Source organism: Morus notabilis, unplaced genomic scaffold (assembly GCF_000414095.1).
Source record: "Morus notabilis unplaced genomic scaffold, ASM41409v2 Scaffold702, whole genome shotgun sequence".
Classification (NCBI taxonomy): Eukaryota; Viridiplantae; Streptophyta; class Magnoliopsida; order Rosales; family Moraceae; genus Morus; species Morus notabilis.
Genome location: NW_010365327.1, coordinates 170,671 through 189,655, shown reverse-complemented (window position 1 = coordinate 189,655; position 18,985 = coordinate 170,671). Strand labels below are relative to the sequence as shown.

The 18,985-nt window shown below is 39.8% G+C and overlaps 2 protein-coding genes across 3 annotated transcripts in view; one reads left to right on the top strand and one right to left on the bottom strand.

Annotated features, from left to right (window-relative positions):
- Positions 1-7,453: 7,453 nt before the first annotated feature.
- Positions 7,454-10,644, top strand: LOC21395903 (oxygen-dependent coproporphyrinogen-III oxidase, chloroplastic). Of its 2 annotated transcripts, none has more exons than XM_024172066.1 (8): positions 7,454-8,103; positions 8,203-8,278; positions 9,072-9,166; positions 9,376-9,459; positions 9,677-9,764; positions 9,913-9,995; positions 10,114-10,212; positions 10,333-10,644. In XM_024172066.1, the coding sequence occupies exons 1-8, from the start codon at positions 7,543-7,545 to the stop codon at positions 10,399-10,401; spliced, it is 1,155 nt and encodes a 384-aa protein (XP_024027834.1). In that variant the 5' UTR covers positions 7,454-7,542; the 3' UTR covers positions 10,402-10,644. The 2 variants fall into 2 exon arrangements, with proteins under 2 accessions (XP_024027834.1, XP_010106160.1); XM_010107858.2 differs by having other exon boundaries at positions 9,871-9,995.
- Positions 10,645-11,941: 1,297 nt separating this feature from the next.
- The window catches only part of LOC21395901 (snRNA-activating protein complex subunit), an 18,662-nt gene continuing 11,618 nt past the window's right edge, over positions 11,942-18,985 (bottom strand). Inside the window, exons 9-11 of the mRNA XM_024172071.1 lie at positions 12,974-13,099; positions 12,630-12,887; positions 11,942-12,394 (exon numbers count right to left, since the gene is read on the bottom strand). Of these exons, the coding sequence (XP_024027839.1) occupies positions 12,113-12,394; positions 12,630-12,887; positions 12,974-13,099 (666 nt within the window). The 3' untranslated portion in view covers positions 11,942-12,112. The remainder of the gene's footprint in view (positions 12,395-12,629; positions 12,888-12,973; positions 13,100-18,985) is intronic.

Genomic DNA, 18,985 nt, shown 5'->3' with positions numbered 1-18,985 from the left:
ATACATCACGACGCTTAAGATCCGCGTTCCTCTTCATTGAATGCTGCGCCTGAAGCAAGTGGCCCTGTAGCTCCTCTAAGATAGCATCCCGAGTTTGAAATTGCTCCTCTAACAAAAAGTTCGCGGTGGAACCCAACTCAAAACGCAACAATTTTGGAGGGTCACGACCATACAATGCCCTAAAAGGAGTCATTCCTGCGGACACATGGAAGCTTGTGTTATACCAAAATTCAGCCCACGCTAGATGAGAAAACCACTGAGTAGGTTTCCCAGAAACACAACAGCGTAAATAGGCTTCTAAGCAACGATTCACCACTTCCGTTTGCCCATCCGTTTGTGGATGGTAAGTTGTACTATGATGTAAAGCAGTGCCCTGCAGCCTAAAGAGCTCCTTCCAAAATTGGCTTAGGAAAACCTTGTCGTGATCGGACACAATAGTCCAGGGAAAACCATGGAGTCGCACCACCTCTTTAATAAATAGGGCAGCCACCGACTTTGCAGAAAACGGATGGTGAAGACCCGAAAAATGTGCATACTTACTCAACCGGTCAACAACCACTAAGATCGAATCATTTCCCACCGACTTAGGCAAGCCTTCCACAAAATCCATCGAAATCTCATCCCATACCAAGTTCGGCAATGGTAATGGTTGTAATAGTCCCCCAGGAGCCAAGGTAGAAGCCTTGTTTTGTTGACACACTTAACAAGCTGCCACAAACGAGATGACATCCTTTTTCATGCCATACCAAAAGAACTCAGATGACAATCGTTTAAATGTCTTTAGGACTCCCGAATGTCCTCCGACCTTGCCACCATGGAATTCATTCAAAATGACCGGTATAAGAGGAGATAGCCTAGTCAAGACCACCCGACCCTTGCACAACAATATGTCATTGCATAAGGAAAAACCCTTCACCCCCTTCGGATTGTCCATCAATGCTTTCCGAATTCCCGCCAACTTCGGATCACCTAGAAGTTGCTGCCTAATATCAGCCCCATCATATAACGCGGAAGTGGTAAGGAGCATTAATTCCAACCCCGAAGACCGCCTAGACAAAGCATCCGCGACGCAGTTCTCCGTTCCTGGTTTGTACTGGATTTCAAAATCATAACCCAACAATTTGCATAGCCATTTCTGGTGCTCTTCCCTAACTAAACGTTGTTCCAACAAAAATTTTAAACTCCTATGGTCCGTGCAGACAATGAAATGACGCCCAAGGAGATAATGTCGCCATTTCTGGATGGCCAATACCACAGCCATCAACTCGCGCTCATAAACCGATTTGGCCCTAGCGCGAGAGGACAAAACTTGACTAAAGTAGGCTATAGGCCGTTGATGTTGCATTAAAACTGCGCTGATCCCAAAGCCTGAAGCATCGGATTCTACCACAAATGGTTTTGAAAAATCCGGTAATGCTAGAACCGGAACAGTGGTCATAGCCTGTTTCAAACCTTGGAAAGCAGTATCAGCCTCTTCGGACCAATTAAAACTATCATTCTTCAATTGTTGTGTCAATGGCCATACCCCGTCACAAAACGCCGGTAATAACCGGTCAAACCCAAAAATCCACGCAACTCCTTAATGGAGCTGGGTGTGGGCCAATCCAACATGGCTTGAATCTTGGTGGAATCGGCCGAAACACCATCACAAGAAACAATATGACCCAAATACTCTAATCGACTTTGGCCAAAAGTGTACTTTTTTTGGTTGACATATAATTGGTTGTTCTCCAAGGCCATCAAAACCACTTCCAAATGACCCACATGTTCCTCCAAGGTCTTACTATAAATCAAAATATCATCAAAAAAGACTAAAACAAACTTTCGCAAGAAAGGTTTTAGTACCTCATTCATCAAAGATTGGAAGGTGGCTGGAGCATTAGTTAGCCCAAAGGGCATAACCAAAAATTCATAATGGCCCTCATGGGTGCGGAAAACCGTCTTAGGAATGTCTTCCACGCGCATCCAAATTTGGTGATAGCCCGATTTCAAGTCCAGTTTGGTAAATATAGTGGCACCAAACAATTCATCCAATAACTCTTCAATCACCGGTATAGAAAACTTATCCGGAACTGTAGCTTTGTTGAGAGCGCGATAATCAACGCAAAAGCGCCAACTACCATCTTTTTTTAACTAGAAGCACCGGACTAGAAAATAGGTTGTTGCTTGGTTGTATGATTCCGGCTGCGAGCATCTCTCGTACTAACTTTTCAATCTCATTTTTCTGAAAATGAGGATACTTGTAGGGTCTAACACTAATCGGAGCCGTGCCCGGATGAAGCTCAATTCCGTGGTCATGCCTACGTTGAGGAGGAAGTCCATCCGGCATATTCAAAACCCTTGGATGAAGCTGCAACAATGCACTGATCTGGGCAGGAAGTGGCCGGTCTGGTTCCCTTTCTACGTCTAATGCCTGTAACTCCAAATAGATTCCTTGTCCCTCATGTTTAATGGTCCGAAACATTGCTTTAAGGGAAACCATAGAAGTGGAGAGAGTCATGTCACCTCGCAAAGTCACCACTTCCCCCCTAATCCGGAACTTCATCAGTTGAGATTTCCAATTCACATGTATACCCCCCAATGTTTCCAACCACTGCATGCCTAAGATAACATCCACCCCTTCTAACTCCAATGGCAAAAAATTCTCTATTATGGTTAGTTGAGGTAAACTCAATGACACTTCTCGACAAAGTCCCTGCCTTTTAACCGAATCCCCCGTGCCAACTTGCACTCCAAACCCGGCAGTGGGATAAATTGGAATGGACAATTGTTTTACTAAACTTAAGGAAATAAAGTTGTGCGTTGCTCCAGAATCGATTAAGACAATTATCTCTTGTTGAGCAATTGATCCGCGAATCTTCATAGTTTTGGGTGTTGAAAGGCCTACCACAGAGTTCAAGGAAAGTTCAATAAACTCGGGCTGCCCCTCTTAACAACCTTAGCCACGTCAATATCTTCCTCCAAGCATTCTGTGGAGTCCTCATCACTAACCAACATAATCCGGAGCTCCTTCTTCTTGCAACGGTGACCAAAAAAAATTTTCTCATCACACCTATAACAAAGTCCTTTGTCTTTCTTCTCCTGCAACTCCGAATCCGACAACTTTCGAAAAGGACAGTCCCGTTTTTGGCTTACTGCTCTATCCCCCGTGGTTGGAGCTCACTGAGGTCGTTCAACTCCAGGAACTGTTCTAGCTAGAAAATTAGAAAAATCAGCTCGCGGTCCTCCCAAAAATTGCGGCCTTGACACTCTTGATCCTGCAACCTCCTGACGTAGCAACTCGTTCTTCTCCTCAATTCTCTGGGCGATCTCCATAATTTCGCCTAATCCCTCCGGTTTTAAGAGCCTTAACTCCGCCCGAACCTCCGCCTTTAATCCATTAACAAAAATGCCCTCCAAAATTTCCTCAGGAACATCTAAGAGAGGGGCGGCAGAAACTTCAAATTGTCGGCGATAATCCGCCACTGTACCTTCTTGTCGAATCGCCAAAAACTTCTCACAAAGGTTCCCAGCCTGCGATGAACGGAAACGCTGCAAAAGAGACAACTTGAACTCCGTCCAACTGTGAAACGGACGGCGGCCATTCTACCATTGAAACCAAGACAAGGCGTCTCCTTCCAAGGTAATACCAGCGGTAATCAACCTCTCTCTCTCTGAACAGCGATTGATGGAAAAAAATTGTTCAATTCGGAACACCCATCCATCAGGATCATCGCCACTGAAAACAGGGCATTGTACCTGCCGTCGGCGGTATGAAGTCCAATCTTCATTCTCTGGCAGCTCACCCAAAACGCCCATGTTTTCCCCACTCTCCCTATGTCGCCCTCCTCTGTAACCGTTTCCTCCCATGCCACCCCTCTGATCACGGAATCTCGGATTTTCAGGTTCCCCGAATACCCCACGCCACTCTCCACGACGTCCCAACGTTCCTTCCCTTGGGCCCCCGTTCATTCCCTCACGTCGACCCTCTCGCTCTTCTTCCACTCCATCGCGACAGGAATTCCGCAAATTCCTGAGTTCCGCCGGTCGTTCTCCACCCCGAGCACGCAACCCAATGGTTTCCGCCGGTAGTGGTGCGTTCTTCAAAACCATAGGATCTATCACCCGTTCCTCGATTTACACGCGCGATCCAGCAACATCAACCAGTCGCGATCTTGCATCTGCCATCGAAGCCGCTCCTTGCTCCTGCTCCGCCATGGATGTCGAAGCACCTTCTTTCTCGGACGTTTTCGCCGATGCCGTGAACAATTTCATCTGCTCCTCAATTAACCGGCGAAGATCTGTGAGATTCTGAGTAAGCTCGGTCCTAACCTTACCGATCCCCTTCTCCATCTCTCCAATTCCCTTCTCCATCGTAACCCTAACCTCTTTGATCTCTTTCTCCACAGTTTTGAATCTCTCTTCTGCCTTTCTTGCCGCCATAATTCTCCCAAGATGATGCTTTGATACCAAATTGGTAAGTTCGTAGCAACTATTTCACGAGAATTGAATCAAGAAGAAGAAAAAATGAATCTTTATTGAATTATCCACAAGAATTACAGATTTGGTTTCTTGAAACCAGAGAACCTCTCCTGCTTAGCAGAATGCCAAGACTTTCCCTATACAGACTCAATGATTGCCTACCTTCATCATTCCCCGAGTCCACCTCTTTATTCCTGCCCCAAACAACTCTAATCACAATCCCTTGTGCTCACACCCACAATAACCACGTAAGTATATACTAATACACACATTAGCCACGTAGGCATATACTCACACACACAACAACCACATAAGCCTATACACCTACGAACCTATACACTAACAATCCTCTAATCACTTTCCTGACCCTTCCTCACATAGACTTGTCTAAGTAGAGGCTTATCAGTTTCCTCATTAGACTCACTTGTCCGGTTTGTTTGAGCTTTGTCTCTCTTGTTTATGGCATTTAGTTGCCGACGGATCTCTTGCATTCTCCGCCTTACTTCAACATCTTGACAACTCGCTTCGGTTTGTTTTACTCTCGCCATTTGGATTCCACTTGACCTACCTCACTCATTTTTATGTTTTCACGTGTTCACATAAATTCCCAAAGCAATATTCATTAAAATATGAGGAAAAACAATCACAAATTAGTATTTCAATGCAGATAATTGAAAAGAACATTCTTTGTCTCCATTAAAACTAATAAATTTTAATAGCACAAACAAGCGTATCTGAGCAAATTTTTGGTTAGACATACAAACATGTGTAAATATCATTCACAAACTTAAGAAGAAACCAACATTTCTCCAGACAAATAACATTAAATTTGTCCACAGCATATAAAATCAAATTTCACACCTTTTTTTATATAATTGAATTTGGGTTCCAAACAAATACCAAATAAAAATCATAAAATAAAAAAAAATAGAATAATCAAACACGTTATTTCCCTTCAACATCCATCCAAACTTAGTTCTTCCACATGTTTTCACTTAAGATAAAAGTACTAGGATTTCCTAATACACGAAGTTTTAATAAGTTACATGTTCATAAGCAACATACTTTCCCTTCAACTCGGCCAAACGAAAAAACAACTAATCATCATTTCCACCACAAATACGGTCTTTGAAGTACAGTTCTAGTTTTTCAATTCACCATGTACAGTAAAATCAACTTATCTTAACCCAATTAACATTTTGTTCATATATCCAAAGAAATTTCTAACAAGAAATCTAAAAAATCATTCATAAAAAATCCTCAACAATGACAACAAACAAGAAATTTCAAAAATCATTCACCTAGAAATTTCAAAAATCATTCACATTTAAACAATTTTCATTCAAAAGAAAAAATCACTCACTTCAATCGAAATAGAGTAGAGATGATTGAATGGGATAAAAAAAGGCAGAGGCCGGCCGGAAAGGCTTGGAGGCGATCAGCGGGAGAGGCGTGGCCGCTGGCTAGTGGGCGAGGGTGTGGGCAGTGCCTTTGTCGACGGCGGTAGAGAGAGAGTATTGAAGGACAGATGAGCATACTGGAAAAAAAAATGGAGTGTTTTTTCACTTAAATAGGTTTGAAAATATATGAAATTTAAAGAGGATATTAAGAACTTGTTATTTTAACATTTAAATTTATAATTTAAATTTTATTATAGTAAAAAATTTTAAAAAATAATTATATTTAATTTTTTTATTAAAATAAAAAATTTATATAAAATTATATTTTAATTTAAATTTAAATTAAAAACTTGAATCAATAAATTAAACAAATTTAGAAGACGTTTGGTTCATAAATTAGAATCATGTGATTATAATTATTTTTAATTTACGTGTATTTTTTATAAAAGAAAACACTATAACGAACTATGAATCATGATTCAAATCATGATTTGAATCATCCAACTAAACGTCATCTTAATACTTTCAACTGCCCCACCAGCTTTTACGTTAAAAAAAAGAATGATTTAATTATATTAAAAGTAATTTCTTAGCATCCGTTTAGTTCGCTGATTCGAGTTTTTAATTTAAGTTAAGATGTGACTTTATGTGAGACCTTTTTACTGTAGTAAAAAGTTAGATGTGATTGTTTCTGATAGCTTTTTACTGTAACAAAATTCGAATTCTAAACTCGAATCGGTGAAATAAACGGGGCCTTAAAATAAACTTTTTTAGAGGCATTTACCTAAATATCTGTCAAGGGGAAAACAAGGAGACTTAAAACAGAACTTTGAAAAGAGACAATGAGATCAAACCAAAAGCTTAAAAATCTCTGACAAAAAAAAAATGAAACCTTCCAGTTTGATATTGGATCCAAGATCGAACTTTCAATCTTGGAAGTAAGAAAAGGAGAGGGACGAGCTGCGACCGATCTTGAGGCAATCAGAGGACACGGACTTGGCGGATCTGATGCCGGCGGCAGAGAAGTGGGAAAAGGGACATTTCATGTGGGGGAAGATTTTTGTGGAAGCCGTACGATTGGTGGCATCGAGGCTGTTGCGGAGGCGGTAACAAAATTTAACAAACAGGGGAGAGGGTCAACCCATATCAAAAGCCCCTTTTTTGTGTACACTTTTTATTTATTAAGGTCCAGATTTAAACTATAATTTAAATTTTATTATGTTTTTAGAAATAGTTATATTTAATTTAAATTTTTTTTATATAAAATTAATTTTAACTTAATTTTAAATCAACAAAGTATACTAACTTTAAGATAAGATAAGATTTACACAGTAAATAATAATTTCCTCTCCCAAAATTCCAACTCTTAGACCATTCTCATTGTCTCGTAGAATGGGCGTGCCTGGTTAGAAAAAATCAGTGAGTGAGTTCTCCTTGCAAACGACAGCCCCCTGTTTTGCTGTCGTTTAATAGTTAGTAACTTCAATATATATATATATATATATATATATATTTTACTTTTTGGATCACATTTCTGCGTGCCTTATCAGTATATAAATACCTCTGACTACATTATATTGGGTCCTGGGATTTCATGTTCAAGTACCAAAAACAAAACTTCTTCCCCATTCTCTGAAGAAGCATAACAACAACAACAAAAAAAAAAAAACAATTCAGAAAAATGCCACCCACAATTGCCCTCTCTGCTTCCTCTTCCTTCTCTCTAATATCTTCTTCTTCATCATCTAAGAAATCCACTGCTTTCTCTGCATTCTCAAAACCCACTCGTACGGACACTTTCCCGACGAGCAATCCCAGGAGCGTTCGACTCTCCAATCCTCGGCCGAGGCGGAGCATGACTATCCAATCGGCGGTGTCGATCGAGAAGGAGACGCCGGAGGCCGAGCTTCCCGACACATTCCTCCGGGAGGAGTCGTCGTCAGCGTCGTCGTCCGTCAGGGCTCGCTTCGAGAAGATGATAAGGGACGCGCAGGACAGCGTCTGCCGCGCCATCGAGGCGGCCGACGGCGGCGCCTCCTTCAAGGAGGACGTCTGGTCGAGGCCCGGCGGCGGCGGAGGCATCAGCAGGGTCTTGCAAGACGGCGCCGTTTGGGAGAAGGCCGGCGTCAACGTCTCCGTCGTTTATGGCGTCATGCCTCCCGAAGCTTATAGGGCTGCTAAGGCTGCCTCCGCCGATCAGAAGCCCGGTCCCGTTCCCTTCTTCGCCGCCGGCATTAGCTCGGTGAGTGAGTGAGTTCTTTCTGTTTCCGATTATGGTCCGAAATTTGGTGAAATAGTCGTCTAATTTGTTAAAATGTAAACAATTTTTGGCCGGCCTTAGGTTTTGCATCCGAAGAACCCATTTGCGCCGACATTGCATTTCAATTATCGGTATTTCGAGACTGATGCTCCCCAAGGTATTCACGTGTTTCACTTTCTGCCATACTCGGACAATTTGGTTCCTCAAAAATTGCTTTTTGTTAGCGTTGCATTTCGATTTTTGAGTCTCTCTGTTGAATTGGGATGCTGATTTCAAGTCGCCGTGGAAGATTTGGTTTTTACTGTAGTTTTGGTAGTAGTCTCATTGTAGAGAAATTTGCTAGAATGACTATCTAACAAAGTTTCCTGGTAAATAATTTTTGCTGTCTAAAACCGAAACAATTCTCCAACTCGACTGAAATGTTAGCTTGTGGGTTAGCTGGTTGAAAGATCAAAGTGTTTTCTGGTCCTTGGTGTGAAAAAAAGTAACAGTGCGAAAAAAGTAACAGTTTCATTTTCAACTTATGTCGTACTGGAAATATGAAGATATGAAGTCGTGATGCTGAGTAACTGGAGATGGAATACCTTGTCTGTGCTGTAGTAGCATAGCAGAGGAAGATTTGTTGTGTGATGAGAGTGCTATGATTTTTTAAGATGATCGGGTTCAACCTTCAAGTACGGAGATGAATTTGATACTGTTAGTGGGAGTGACCGATCAGTTGATCATTTCATTTTGTGAGTTATCAACAACAAGGACAAGATAAAACATTATGCGCTGCTGTAGTAGCAATGTTTGGAAATCTTGCATCACCATGTGTTATAGAGGACGAAGAGGAGATATGAATTTACTTTCATCCGATGCTAAAGCTTGTGGTTTCTCTTGCATTTTATGTGTGCTTTATACATAACTAAAACATCTTGCACTCTCTTTTTGCTCGTTAAATTATGCAGATGTTGTTGGAGCACCTAGGCAATGGTGGTTTGGAGGTGGAACTGATTTAACTCCTGCTTATATTTTCGAGGAGGATGTCAAGCACTTCCATTTGGTCTGTTTTCAAACCAGATAACATTTCCTTTGATTTGACTTGTTAGAACACGAGATAGCAAGGAAAAGAAAAGGAAAACAAAGAGGCTTTTACGAAAGATTATTACAATCACATTGCTGTTGTTCATCAAGCAATATCTATGCGGTTGGTCTCTGATGATAGTCCACTGTTTTAAGAAAGTGCATACTAACGTTGACTTCTTTTTGCAGGTTCAAAAGAGCGCATGTGACAAATTTGATCCCGCATTCTACCCTCGGTTCAAGAAATGGTGTGATGATTATTTCTATATCAAAGTATGTTGACTGGCAAAACCTTTTCTAATAGTTGTATGATATAACCGTTGTGCAGAAAAGGAACAGCAGTGTTGTAGTTCAACTGAACATTTCTTCCTTGTTGAAAAATTGTTTCAATTATACAAAGGAGCTGGTGTTTCTACTGAACTATAATGTGAAATTTTTGAGAGGCATGCCATTGTTTTGCCTTTACATTTCACTTTCTTTCTATTTGCAGCATCGGGATGAGAGGCGTGGGCTTGGAGGAATATTTTTTGATGATCTAAATGATTATGATCAGGAGATGCTTCTTTCCTTTGCAACTGGTAATTGCTCGACAATATTTGCATGTTTTTCCCATGTGCTTCTTAAATAATACTTCCACACCATCTCGTGTAATTGATGTCCTTGACAATCTACTTGAACTTGCAGAATGTGCTAATTCTGTAATTCCTGCGTATATCCCAATTATAGAGAAAAGAAAGGATACGCCATTTAATGACAGGCATAAGGCATGGCAGCAATTGCGGAGGGGACGCTATGTTGAATTCAATTTGGTAAAGAACTGAGCTCTGAAGATGTCATATGCATTCATTTGCACACAAGAAACTGTGATTGAGACCTTATCTTTGTGTGATTGAGACCTTATCTTTGTCTTTTTCTTTTTAATTAAAGGTCTATGATCGCGGTACAACATTTGGACTAAAGACGGGAGGTAGAATAGAGAGTATTCTTGTTTCTCTTCCTCTAACCGCTCGGTGGGAATACGACCATGTAAGTATTTTTGGATTCTCTGGGTCATTCAACCGGTATTGTTGTATATAACAAGCATTTTGACATCAGAATTGAGAGGTTATTATTATTATTATTATTGTTATTTTTCTGGTTTTGCAGAAACCAGAAGAGGGAAGTGAAGAGTGGAAACTATTGGATGCTTGCATAAACCCAAAGGAATGGATCTAGTATTCGCAAACAACTGTTTTTGTATCATAGAGTACCCACCACCCCCCAACTTTTTCCTTTTTATCCGTTACTTGGCCGAGGATTGTTTTTTGTTGCTGAGGGTTAGAACTTAGCGGTTGTTATCTTGTTCTGACTAATCATTATTTAGATGTATAAGGCGATGTAATTGCTACAATTGTATCTTCTGTATGGTTCGTACATTTTTGGTTGAATAATTACCTTCTTGAAAATTCTATCAACAAATCACCACTTTGCGATGCCTCATTTGAATTTGATCTCTACCGTTTTGGACACGTAAAATTAGGGGTGGCAATTCGTGTCACGTGTCGTGTTCGTGTCGTGTTTTGATTATTTTTTTAAAATTTTCAGTCAACCCGAACACGACCCGTGACATGAAATTTTTTAAAAACCGCAACACGAACACGACACGACCACTTTACGAGCTGACACGACACGACCCGAAAATGACCAGTGACACGAAATTGACCCGTGAACCCGAAATTGACACGAAAATTGTATACTTTTATTTAGTTTTTTACATATTAGAAATAACTTAAAATTCATAACACACTAAATTACAATAACATCCATTGAAATTAAGCAAATAATAGTATAAGATTTTGAGTATAACTATCATGATATCACAAGTTCATAATAAAATTTAAAATATGAAATGAAAAATATATGTATTTTTTAGTTTTTTACGAGTTTCGTGTCGTGTTCGGGTTAGGGGGATCCAACCCAAAATTGACCCGTATTTTTCGTGTCAATTTCAGGTCGACCCAATTCTGACCCGAACATCTTTTTTCTCAACCCTAACCCGCAAAATTCGTGTCGTTTTTAAGTCGTGTCGTGACCCATATTGCCGGCCCTACGTAAAATGCACCTGAGCACTCAGTTCAGGCTTCAAAGAAACAAAAGATTAGAGCACCAAATTAACTTGATATTGTTACAAACTGTGTTTACAGAGGTTTCTCAAGAGACCTCAACGTGTGAGATTGGTGCAAGGCAACAGGTAACCATTAACCAATATTCGACCAAAAACAAACTACTTTGATTATAAATATCATATTTTCTCTAATCCCCATCCTCAGTCCTCACACCACTACATTCATCAATTATTGCTCCAGATTAGTGGTTAATTTTGCATCCAAAACCAGATTAATCGTAAGTTAGAAGTATTTAAGATTTTACTAGCCTTGTCCCCGTAATATAGGTAGAACTACACGTAACATTTTTTACGTCAACATTCCTCACCCTAATTCTCTGAACTTCTCATGTAAAACCACCAAAATTGAAATACCCGTACAAATATCAACTTTCGATCTACTTCTTAACCCCTCATAATGACGTTTTTTCCCCTAAATATACTACAAATTGTAATTGTGAGTGAGCATGGATTACTTATTCTTATTTTTGTTGACTAACATAGGGAGCGTCTTCGTAATTTTCTAAAAACTTATGGTGGTGGCGACGTAAAATATTTTTGTCAACTGTCAAGGGAATGTCTCTGTAATATAGGCAAAATATGAGGGGGGGTCAGCGTAAAGCCCCGTATGTCGGACTCGGGAACATCCACTATTAGTGTACTATAAACTCCAATCCTTCATGAATATTAATTAATTAACATTAACTTAAAATTGTTTACTCTAAATTCTCTTTCGAACCAAAATGCACAAAGGAGGGTAATTCTATAAAGACGTTATACCACTTAATCATGCAGATAATCATACACAGAGAAGTCACTATACACCAGGGAACCATCCTTATAATGTAGAAGGTAATAGCAGTTATCACAGAAGTAGCAAGGATTCCCTTGAGCCCACTTGTCATCGACAGTCACCTTTGTAGCTCTATAAATCTTACATACATAACATTTTTGCACACGCGGCTTCAGTTGAAATACGGCAATGGGATAAGCTGCCCGGTTCTGCACATCTTCTGGATGAACAAGCCGCATGTCTCGTATGACAATTGTATGCTTGCAGTCTCCCTGCACAGAGTTGTTTTCCCGAACCAAATAACAAGGTAAAGAGGATCATTAACGATGCAATAAACCACCATAAAAAACAAGTGTGATAAGACATTGAGCATCAAAGCTACGCAGGGGTGGGTCTTTTCATGAAGCTAAAATTTCTCCATAAATAACTTGCAAGTAAAGCCACATTTCAAGCCACAAATGGCGTCTTTCAAGCACACTATGAGAGGATGGAAATGCATGTACGCACCTGGTGACAATATTGATATCCAGCACCAAGGCTAAATTTCAAGTCACAAAACCGTGTCTTTTGCATGTCAACAGCTTTAAAGTGAGGCAATTGTGAAGCCACATCACCGATAATTGCCTTTTGCTTTTGCTGCAGTTCTCCGGTAATTATACATTCCCATTTTTTACGAGCTTCGTCCTTATTGTTTCGAAGCCAGTCAAATATGGGTTCGCTATAATCTATTGCGGCTGGGTTCCTTAAATCATTGCAAAAAACATCCTGCATAGAGGCACCATTTTGTTAGTAAAATGACAAAAGGGAACCACCTTAATCATGAAAAATAGAAATGAACAAATGTAGCTTACCTCTATGAGGAAATATCCGGAAGGATCATGCTGCCCAGCCTTTTGCATCATCTGGTCTGTCAAACAGAAGATCTTATCCCTCAGCTCAGTCAAGGTTTGTCCTCCTAAAACCAAGAATTCTTGGGTCTTCACACCCATATACACAATTGTCAGTAAAACTAACGATTGGAAGGAGAGTAATTGGAGAAATGAAAAGAGAGATGCAGAATATGAAACAAATGACTTGAACATATTTGAAACTAGTTGCGAAAGGCATTTCATAAGGGTTTTAAGAGAACTAGTCTACAAAGAAGACCTTACTTATCAAGCGGTGAAAAAATCCTGGTCAATTTTGATAATGAACTGTATATAAGTTATTGTCGTTAAATTAGGAAACTATGAGCTGTGGAATAGTTGTATGGCTGTATGACCGGATATTAGGAGATAGAGAATCCGGATATTAGAGAGGATATTTGACTTTGTATTGTTTCCTTATTTACAGATTTTGTTTCTCTGTTTTAGGGATTAGATTAGACCTCACCAAGTCTATATAATCCCTATACAATTTCTCTGAAACTATGAAGTAATACAAGAATTTTTCTATCTTCCATTGCTTACATGGTATCAGAGCCACGGCTCTTTCTTGAAAAATTAGCCTTCCATTCCTTCATCCGCAGCCCTTCAATTCCCTCTTTCTTTATTCTCTTATTTCCACAGTCTAAATGGATTATACACTAGCAATGACCGGCCAAAAAAGAGACTCCTCTGCAGCGGGTGATAGTCCAAGTGCAGTGAGTTCCGGGGCCTCATCAGAGAATGTGCAATCGGGTTCAAGAGGGCCAGCAGTTAGTGGAGGAGCAAAGAACAGTGCTAACGATTTCTTTAGTTCAAGCATGTCCTTCCAATTGACCAGCCATAAACTAAATGGCTGGAACAAATTGGAGTGGGCTCAATTGGTGAAGCTTGCTATTGATAGCAGAGGGAAACTCAGCCATTTGACCAGGGAAATCACAAGACCGGCTGCAGGTGATCGAAACATGGCAGCGTGGAGATCTGAGAACTCTCTTGTCACGGCTTGGTTGATTAACTCGATGGAACCAACCATTGGAAAGCCGCATATGTTTCTGCCAACAACCAAGGATGTTTGGGAGGCTGTACGTGAGATGTACTTAGATATTGAGAACTCGTCTCAGATTTTTGAGTTGAAGACCAAGCTATGAAAGGCTAAACAAGGAGATAGAAACGTTACAGTGTTCTACAATGAACTTGTAACCTTGTGGCAGGAGTTATACCTATGCTATGAAGACGAATGGGAGTGCCAAAAAGACAACATCCAGCACGAAAAAAGGGAAGAAAATGACCGTGTTTATGTCTTTCTTGTAGGGTTAAATCAAGACTTAGATGAGGTTTTATAGGCTGGATTTTGGGGAGAAAGCCGTTGCCATCCATTCGAGAAGTTTTCTCAGAAGTTAGAAGAGAGAAAAAGAGGCGGAAAGTGATGATTGGAAAAAATGAATCGGAGGCAGAAGGTTTTGCACTTATGCCCAAAGGGGCCACGGCTGAAGGAGAGGAAAAGAATAGCAAAACGAAGCCTTGGTGTGATCATTGTAAATGACCATGGCATACTCGGGAGACATGCTGGAAAATCCATGGTAAACCAAACAGTTGGAAGAAAAAACCACCTGGAGATAATCGTGCCTCTCAAGCTAATGTTTATGAATCAAGGACCGAAGCTACCTCTGGAATGCAGTCGTTCACAAAGGAACATATAAAGCAAATCTGTAAACTTCTCCAGTCCAAAATCTCAATAATTCAAATCCTTCTTGTTCTCTGGTTCAGAAAGGTAATCATCTCATAGCGTCTTGTCTCAGTGTCAATTCAAAAGATTCTTGGATAATCGATTCCGGAGCAACGGATCATATGACCAGATCATCAGAATTTTTTTCTTCATATAACCCTTGTGCAGGAAATCAAAAAGTCAAAATAGTAGATGGTTCTTTCTCAATAGTAGCCGGGAAAGGATCAATTGTTATTTCTCCTTCTTCGACACTCCATAATGTCTCTTCATGTTCCCAAGTTGTCCTGTAATTTGTTGTCAATCAGTAAAATAACCGTTGATCAAAAGTGTCAGGCTAATTTTTCCTCTTCCGGTTGTCAATTTCAGGATTTGATCATGGGGAAGACGATTGGAAATGCTAAGCAAGTTGAAGGTCTATATTTCCTTGAAGATGGATACGACTTGAATAGGCAATCCCAGAGAATTTGTCTCAATTCTATTTCAATTCCTAATGAGAATAAAATTATGTTATGGCATTTTAGGTTAGGACATCTAAGTTTCTATTATTTGAGACATTTATTTCTAAAGTTGTTTTTGAATAAAAATCCATCTTCATTTCAATGTGAAATTTGTAAACTTGCCAAGCATCGTCACACTTACTTTCCGGCACAACCCTATAAGGCCACAAAACATTTTTCTGTAATTCATAGTGATGTGTGGGGACCTTCAAGAATAAAAACAATCACTGGAAAAAGACGGTTCATCACATTCATTGATGACCATACTCGGATCACATGGGTGTGTTTACTCCATGAAAAATCGGAAGCTGAAAATGTGTTTAAAAACTTTTATAAAATGATTCAAACAAAGTTTCAAACTCAGATTCAAGTTTTCAAAAGTGACAATGGCAAAGAGTACTTTAATGAGATTCTAGAGGATTTTTTCGGACAAAATGGTATTGTTCACCAAAGCTCATGCAATAACACTCCACAACAAAATGGAGTCGCTGAGAGAAAAAATAAACATCTTCTAGAGGTAACAAGGTCTTTAATTGAACAAATTTTTTTTATTATATTCATTAAGAGCTTACAGCTATTTATAGAGTACAAAGTATTTTAGTATACAACTTATACTAGGAAATTCTTAATTAAAAAAGAATCAAGGAATTATTTTTTGAAATTGACAGCTAACTATCCTATCACTCACAGCTTGCATTGACTCAATAAATTAGGAAACTATCCCTAAGAATCCTACCATTGACTAGACAAATCAGGGAATGATTTCCCTGAGAATCAGAGACAAATCAGGGAATGATTTCCCTAATAATTTGAGTCAACGAATCTTGAGAGATTCGTCAACACTCCTCCTTAAGCTGTTGAGTGTATGTTTTCCATTCCCATTTTGTTGGTAATACTTTGAAACGCTGCATTAGGGAGTCCCTTCATTAGAATGTCTGCGAGTTGCCTGTTGGTAGAAATATAAGGAGTGCAAATAAGTCATTCTCGAGTTTTTCCTTGATGAAATGACGATCGATTTCCACATGCTTTGTTCGATCATGTTGTACAGGATTGTGTGCGATATTGATAGCTGATTTGTTGTCTCAATACAGCTTCATAGTGCCTTCCCATTTCACTCCTAGGTCTCCTAGAATAATTTTTATCCATAATAGCTCACATATGCCTTGAGCCATTGCTCGAAACTCAGCTTCGGCGCTTGATCTAGAGACTACTGACTGTTTCTTACTTCTCCAAGTTATGAGGTTTCCTCCAAGAAAGGTACAGTACCCCGAGGTGGATCTTCGGTCAATAAGAGATCTGGCCCAATCCGCGTCTGTGTATGCTTCCAAGTTTAGCCTTCCATTTCTTTTGAATAGGATTCCTTTTCCAGGAGTGCCCTTGAGGTATTGAAGAACTTTGTATGCAGCTTGTAGGTGTGTCTCTCGAGGGGCATGCATAAACTGACTTAGAACACTTACTGCATAGGCTATGTCTGGTCTTGTATGAGCAAGATAAATAAACTTCCCGATCAGCCTCTGATATCTTCCCTTGTCAACTTCTGGACTATCTACAGCTTCTCCTAACTTGTGATGATAATCAATAGGAATTTCTGAAGGCTTGCATCCCATCATACCTGTTTCCTTGAGTAGATCTAAGATATATTTTTGTTGAGAGATGAACATCCCGGTTTTTGAGTGTGCAACTTCAATTCCTAGGAAGTACTTGAGCTTTCCTAGGTCTTTTAGTTCGAATTCTCTGGATAAATGGTCTTTCAGTTTCTTGATCTCTTCAGCATCATCTCCTGTCACAATGATATCATCCACGTAGACTATTAAGGCAGTGATCTTCCCCTCATTTTGATCGTTTGATGAAGAGTGTATGACCTCCTAAGCCCTATTTGAACTTCATCCTTTCCATGGCTTTGGTGAATCTTCCAAACCATGCCCTTGGAGACTGTTTCAGCCCGTATAGGGCTTTTTTCAAGTGCTCTCATTTCTTCAATCATAGCTTTTTTCCACTCCCCACTTCTAAGTGCTTCTTGAGCAGTTTTTGGAATCTCAATAGCATTTAACTCGGTGAGAAAGGCTCTATGTGATGTTGAAAGATTGGTAAATGAGATGAAATTGGCTATAAGATGTTGTGTGCATTTTCGTGTTCCTTTTCTGAGTGCAATAGGCAGATAAAGATCATGGAATTCTTGTGGTAAGGGATCTGTTTTGTTATCTGCTTTTTGTAGCTTGATCTTGCACGGGTTCTGATGGTTGGGCCATCACCGGTTCAAGATTAGGCTTCCTTCTCGAGTACACTTGCAATGGAGACATTGGATGGTTTATTTACTTGATGAGAATGGACTGGACTTGTGTTTAGATTTTCATGCGTAGGACTTGAACTAGAATGATCACGACTTGGACTGACAAAAGGATCTTGGGCTGGAGGATCTCGGTCTGGACTGAGAAGAGGGATTGAATTATTTGGAGGGTTTGAGATTGTTTCTCGGGGAGCTAAGATCAAAATTGAGAAAATTTAAGTCTGAATTGTCTTCTAACCTAGGCTCCCTCAGAAGACAAGTTTGATCATAGAACCCTTGATTTTCAGCGAAAGGGACATCTTTTGATATGTAGATTTTCCTAGTATTTGGGTGATAACACTTATACACTTTGTGTTGAGGAATATGATGAGTGAGTTTTATTCGCTCATTTGGTATCGTTTTATACTTAATATCTAGTTGGTTTCGAGGTTTTTGTTAGTTTTTATATGTGTTTTCGTTCTTTGTTTGAAGGATAGGTAGAAGTCTATGATTTGGAAGGTTTTGGACAAATTTCGGTGGAAAAAGACGGCAATCATAGCGCTTAGGCGCCAATCTGTAGCGCCTTGGCGCTGAGTTATACGGAATTAGCAATTTGGGTAGAACTGGTGGCGCTTTGGCGCCAGTTTGTAGCGCCGCGGCGCTGAAATCCGGCAGAAATTGTGCACTGGGCAGAATGGGCAGCGCTTAGGCGCCCATTACAGCGCCGCAGCACCCAGGAGTTTGACACAACAGCGCCGCAGCGCTACGACGCGAGAAATTACGCGTTTTGAAGGCCAATCGCGAGAAAACTTTCCCGTTTTGATCCTAACGCTCCGAAACATATAAATAGATGATTCTAGGGCAATTAGAAGAGACTTTTAGACTATGGAATGACGGCTGGCTTTTGAGAGAAGATTCAAGAGAAGAAAAGGAGAATTGGGATGGAGAAGAAGAACGGCTCAAATCCGGAGACAGAGATGCTTCAATTCAACTCCAAACTAGTTCTTTTCTTTCCTTTCCAATGATTAAGACTTTGTTTAGGAATTTATTTTGTTTAGAGATGAACTAATTCCTTTTTCTAGGGCTACGATATAGCCGGATTATGAATGTTCAAATTCTCAATCTTCTTTTTAAGTAATTGATGTTTAATCCATATATGCTGAGTATTTCAATTTATTCTTAATGCTTGTGATTGTTTGGCCAACTATTACACTATTTTGTATTTGATTTGAGACTGAGAGGTGATAATTGAATAAGCTCTTAATTGAAATACCATGAGTTGTTCATAGGATAGAGATATCTATGATGCTTGTGCAGTTCTTTTGAATTTCTTACACTTAATGATTTTCAACAGGTTTAGAAGTCTGACAGAGATGTAGATTTTGCTTGTTGGATTAATATTATTGTTGCTCGAGAAAGAATAATAATTGCTTTAGAGAAATTGCTGTCAGTATAGGATTGAATGTTAATTT

Bases quoted from the DNA above. Each gene is read 5' to 3' on its own strand.
- LOC21395903 (XM_010107858.2), top strand. From the start codon at position 7,543: ATGCCACCCACAATTGCCCTCTCTGCTTCCTCTTCCTTCTCTCTAATA. The intron at 8,104-8,202 runs GTGAGTGAGTGA...GGCCGGCCTTAG, and splicing joins TCGCCGCCGGCATTAGCTCG to GTTTTGCATCCGAAGAACCC. The intron at 9,167-9,375 runs GTCTGTTTTCAA...TTCTTTTTGCAG, and splicing joins ATGTCAAGCACTTCCATTTG to GTTCAAAAGAGCGCATGTGA.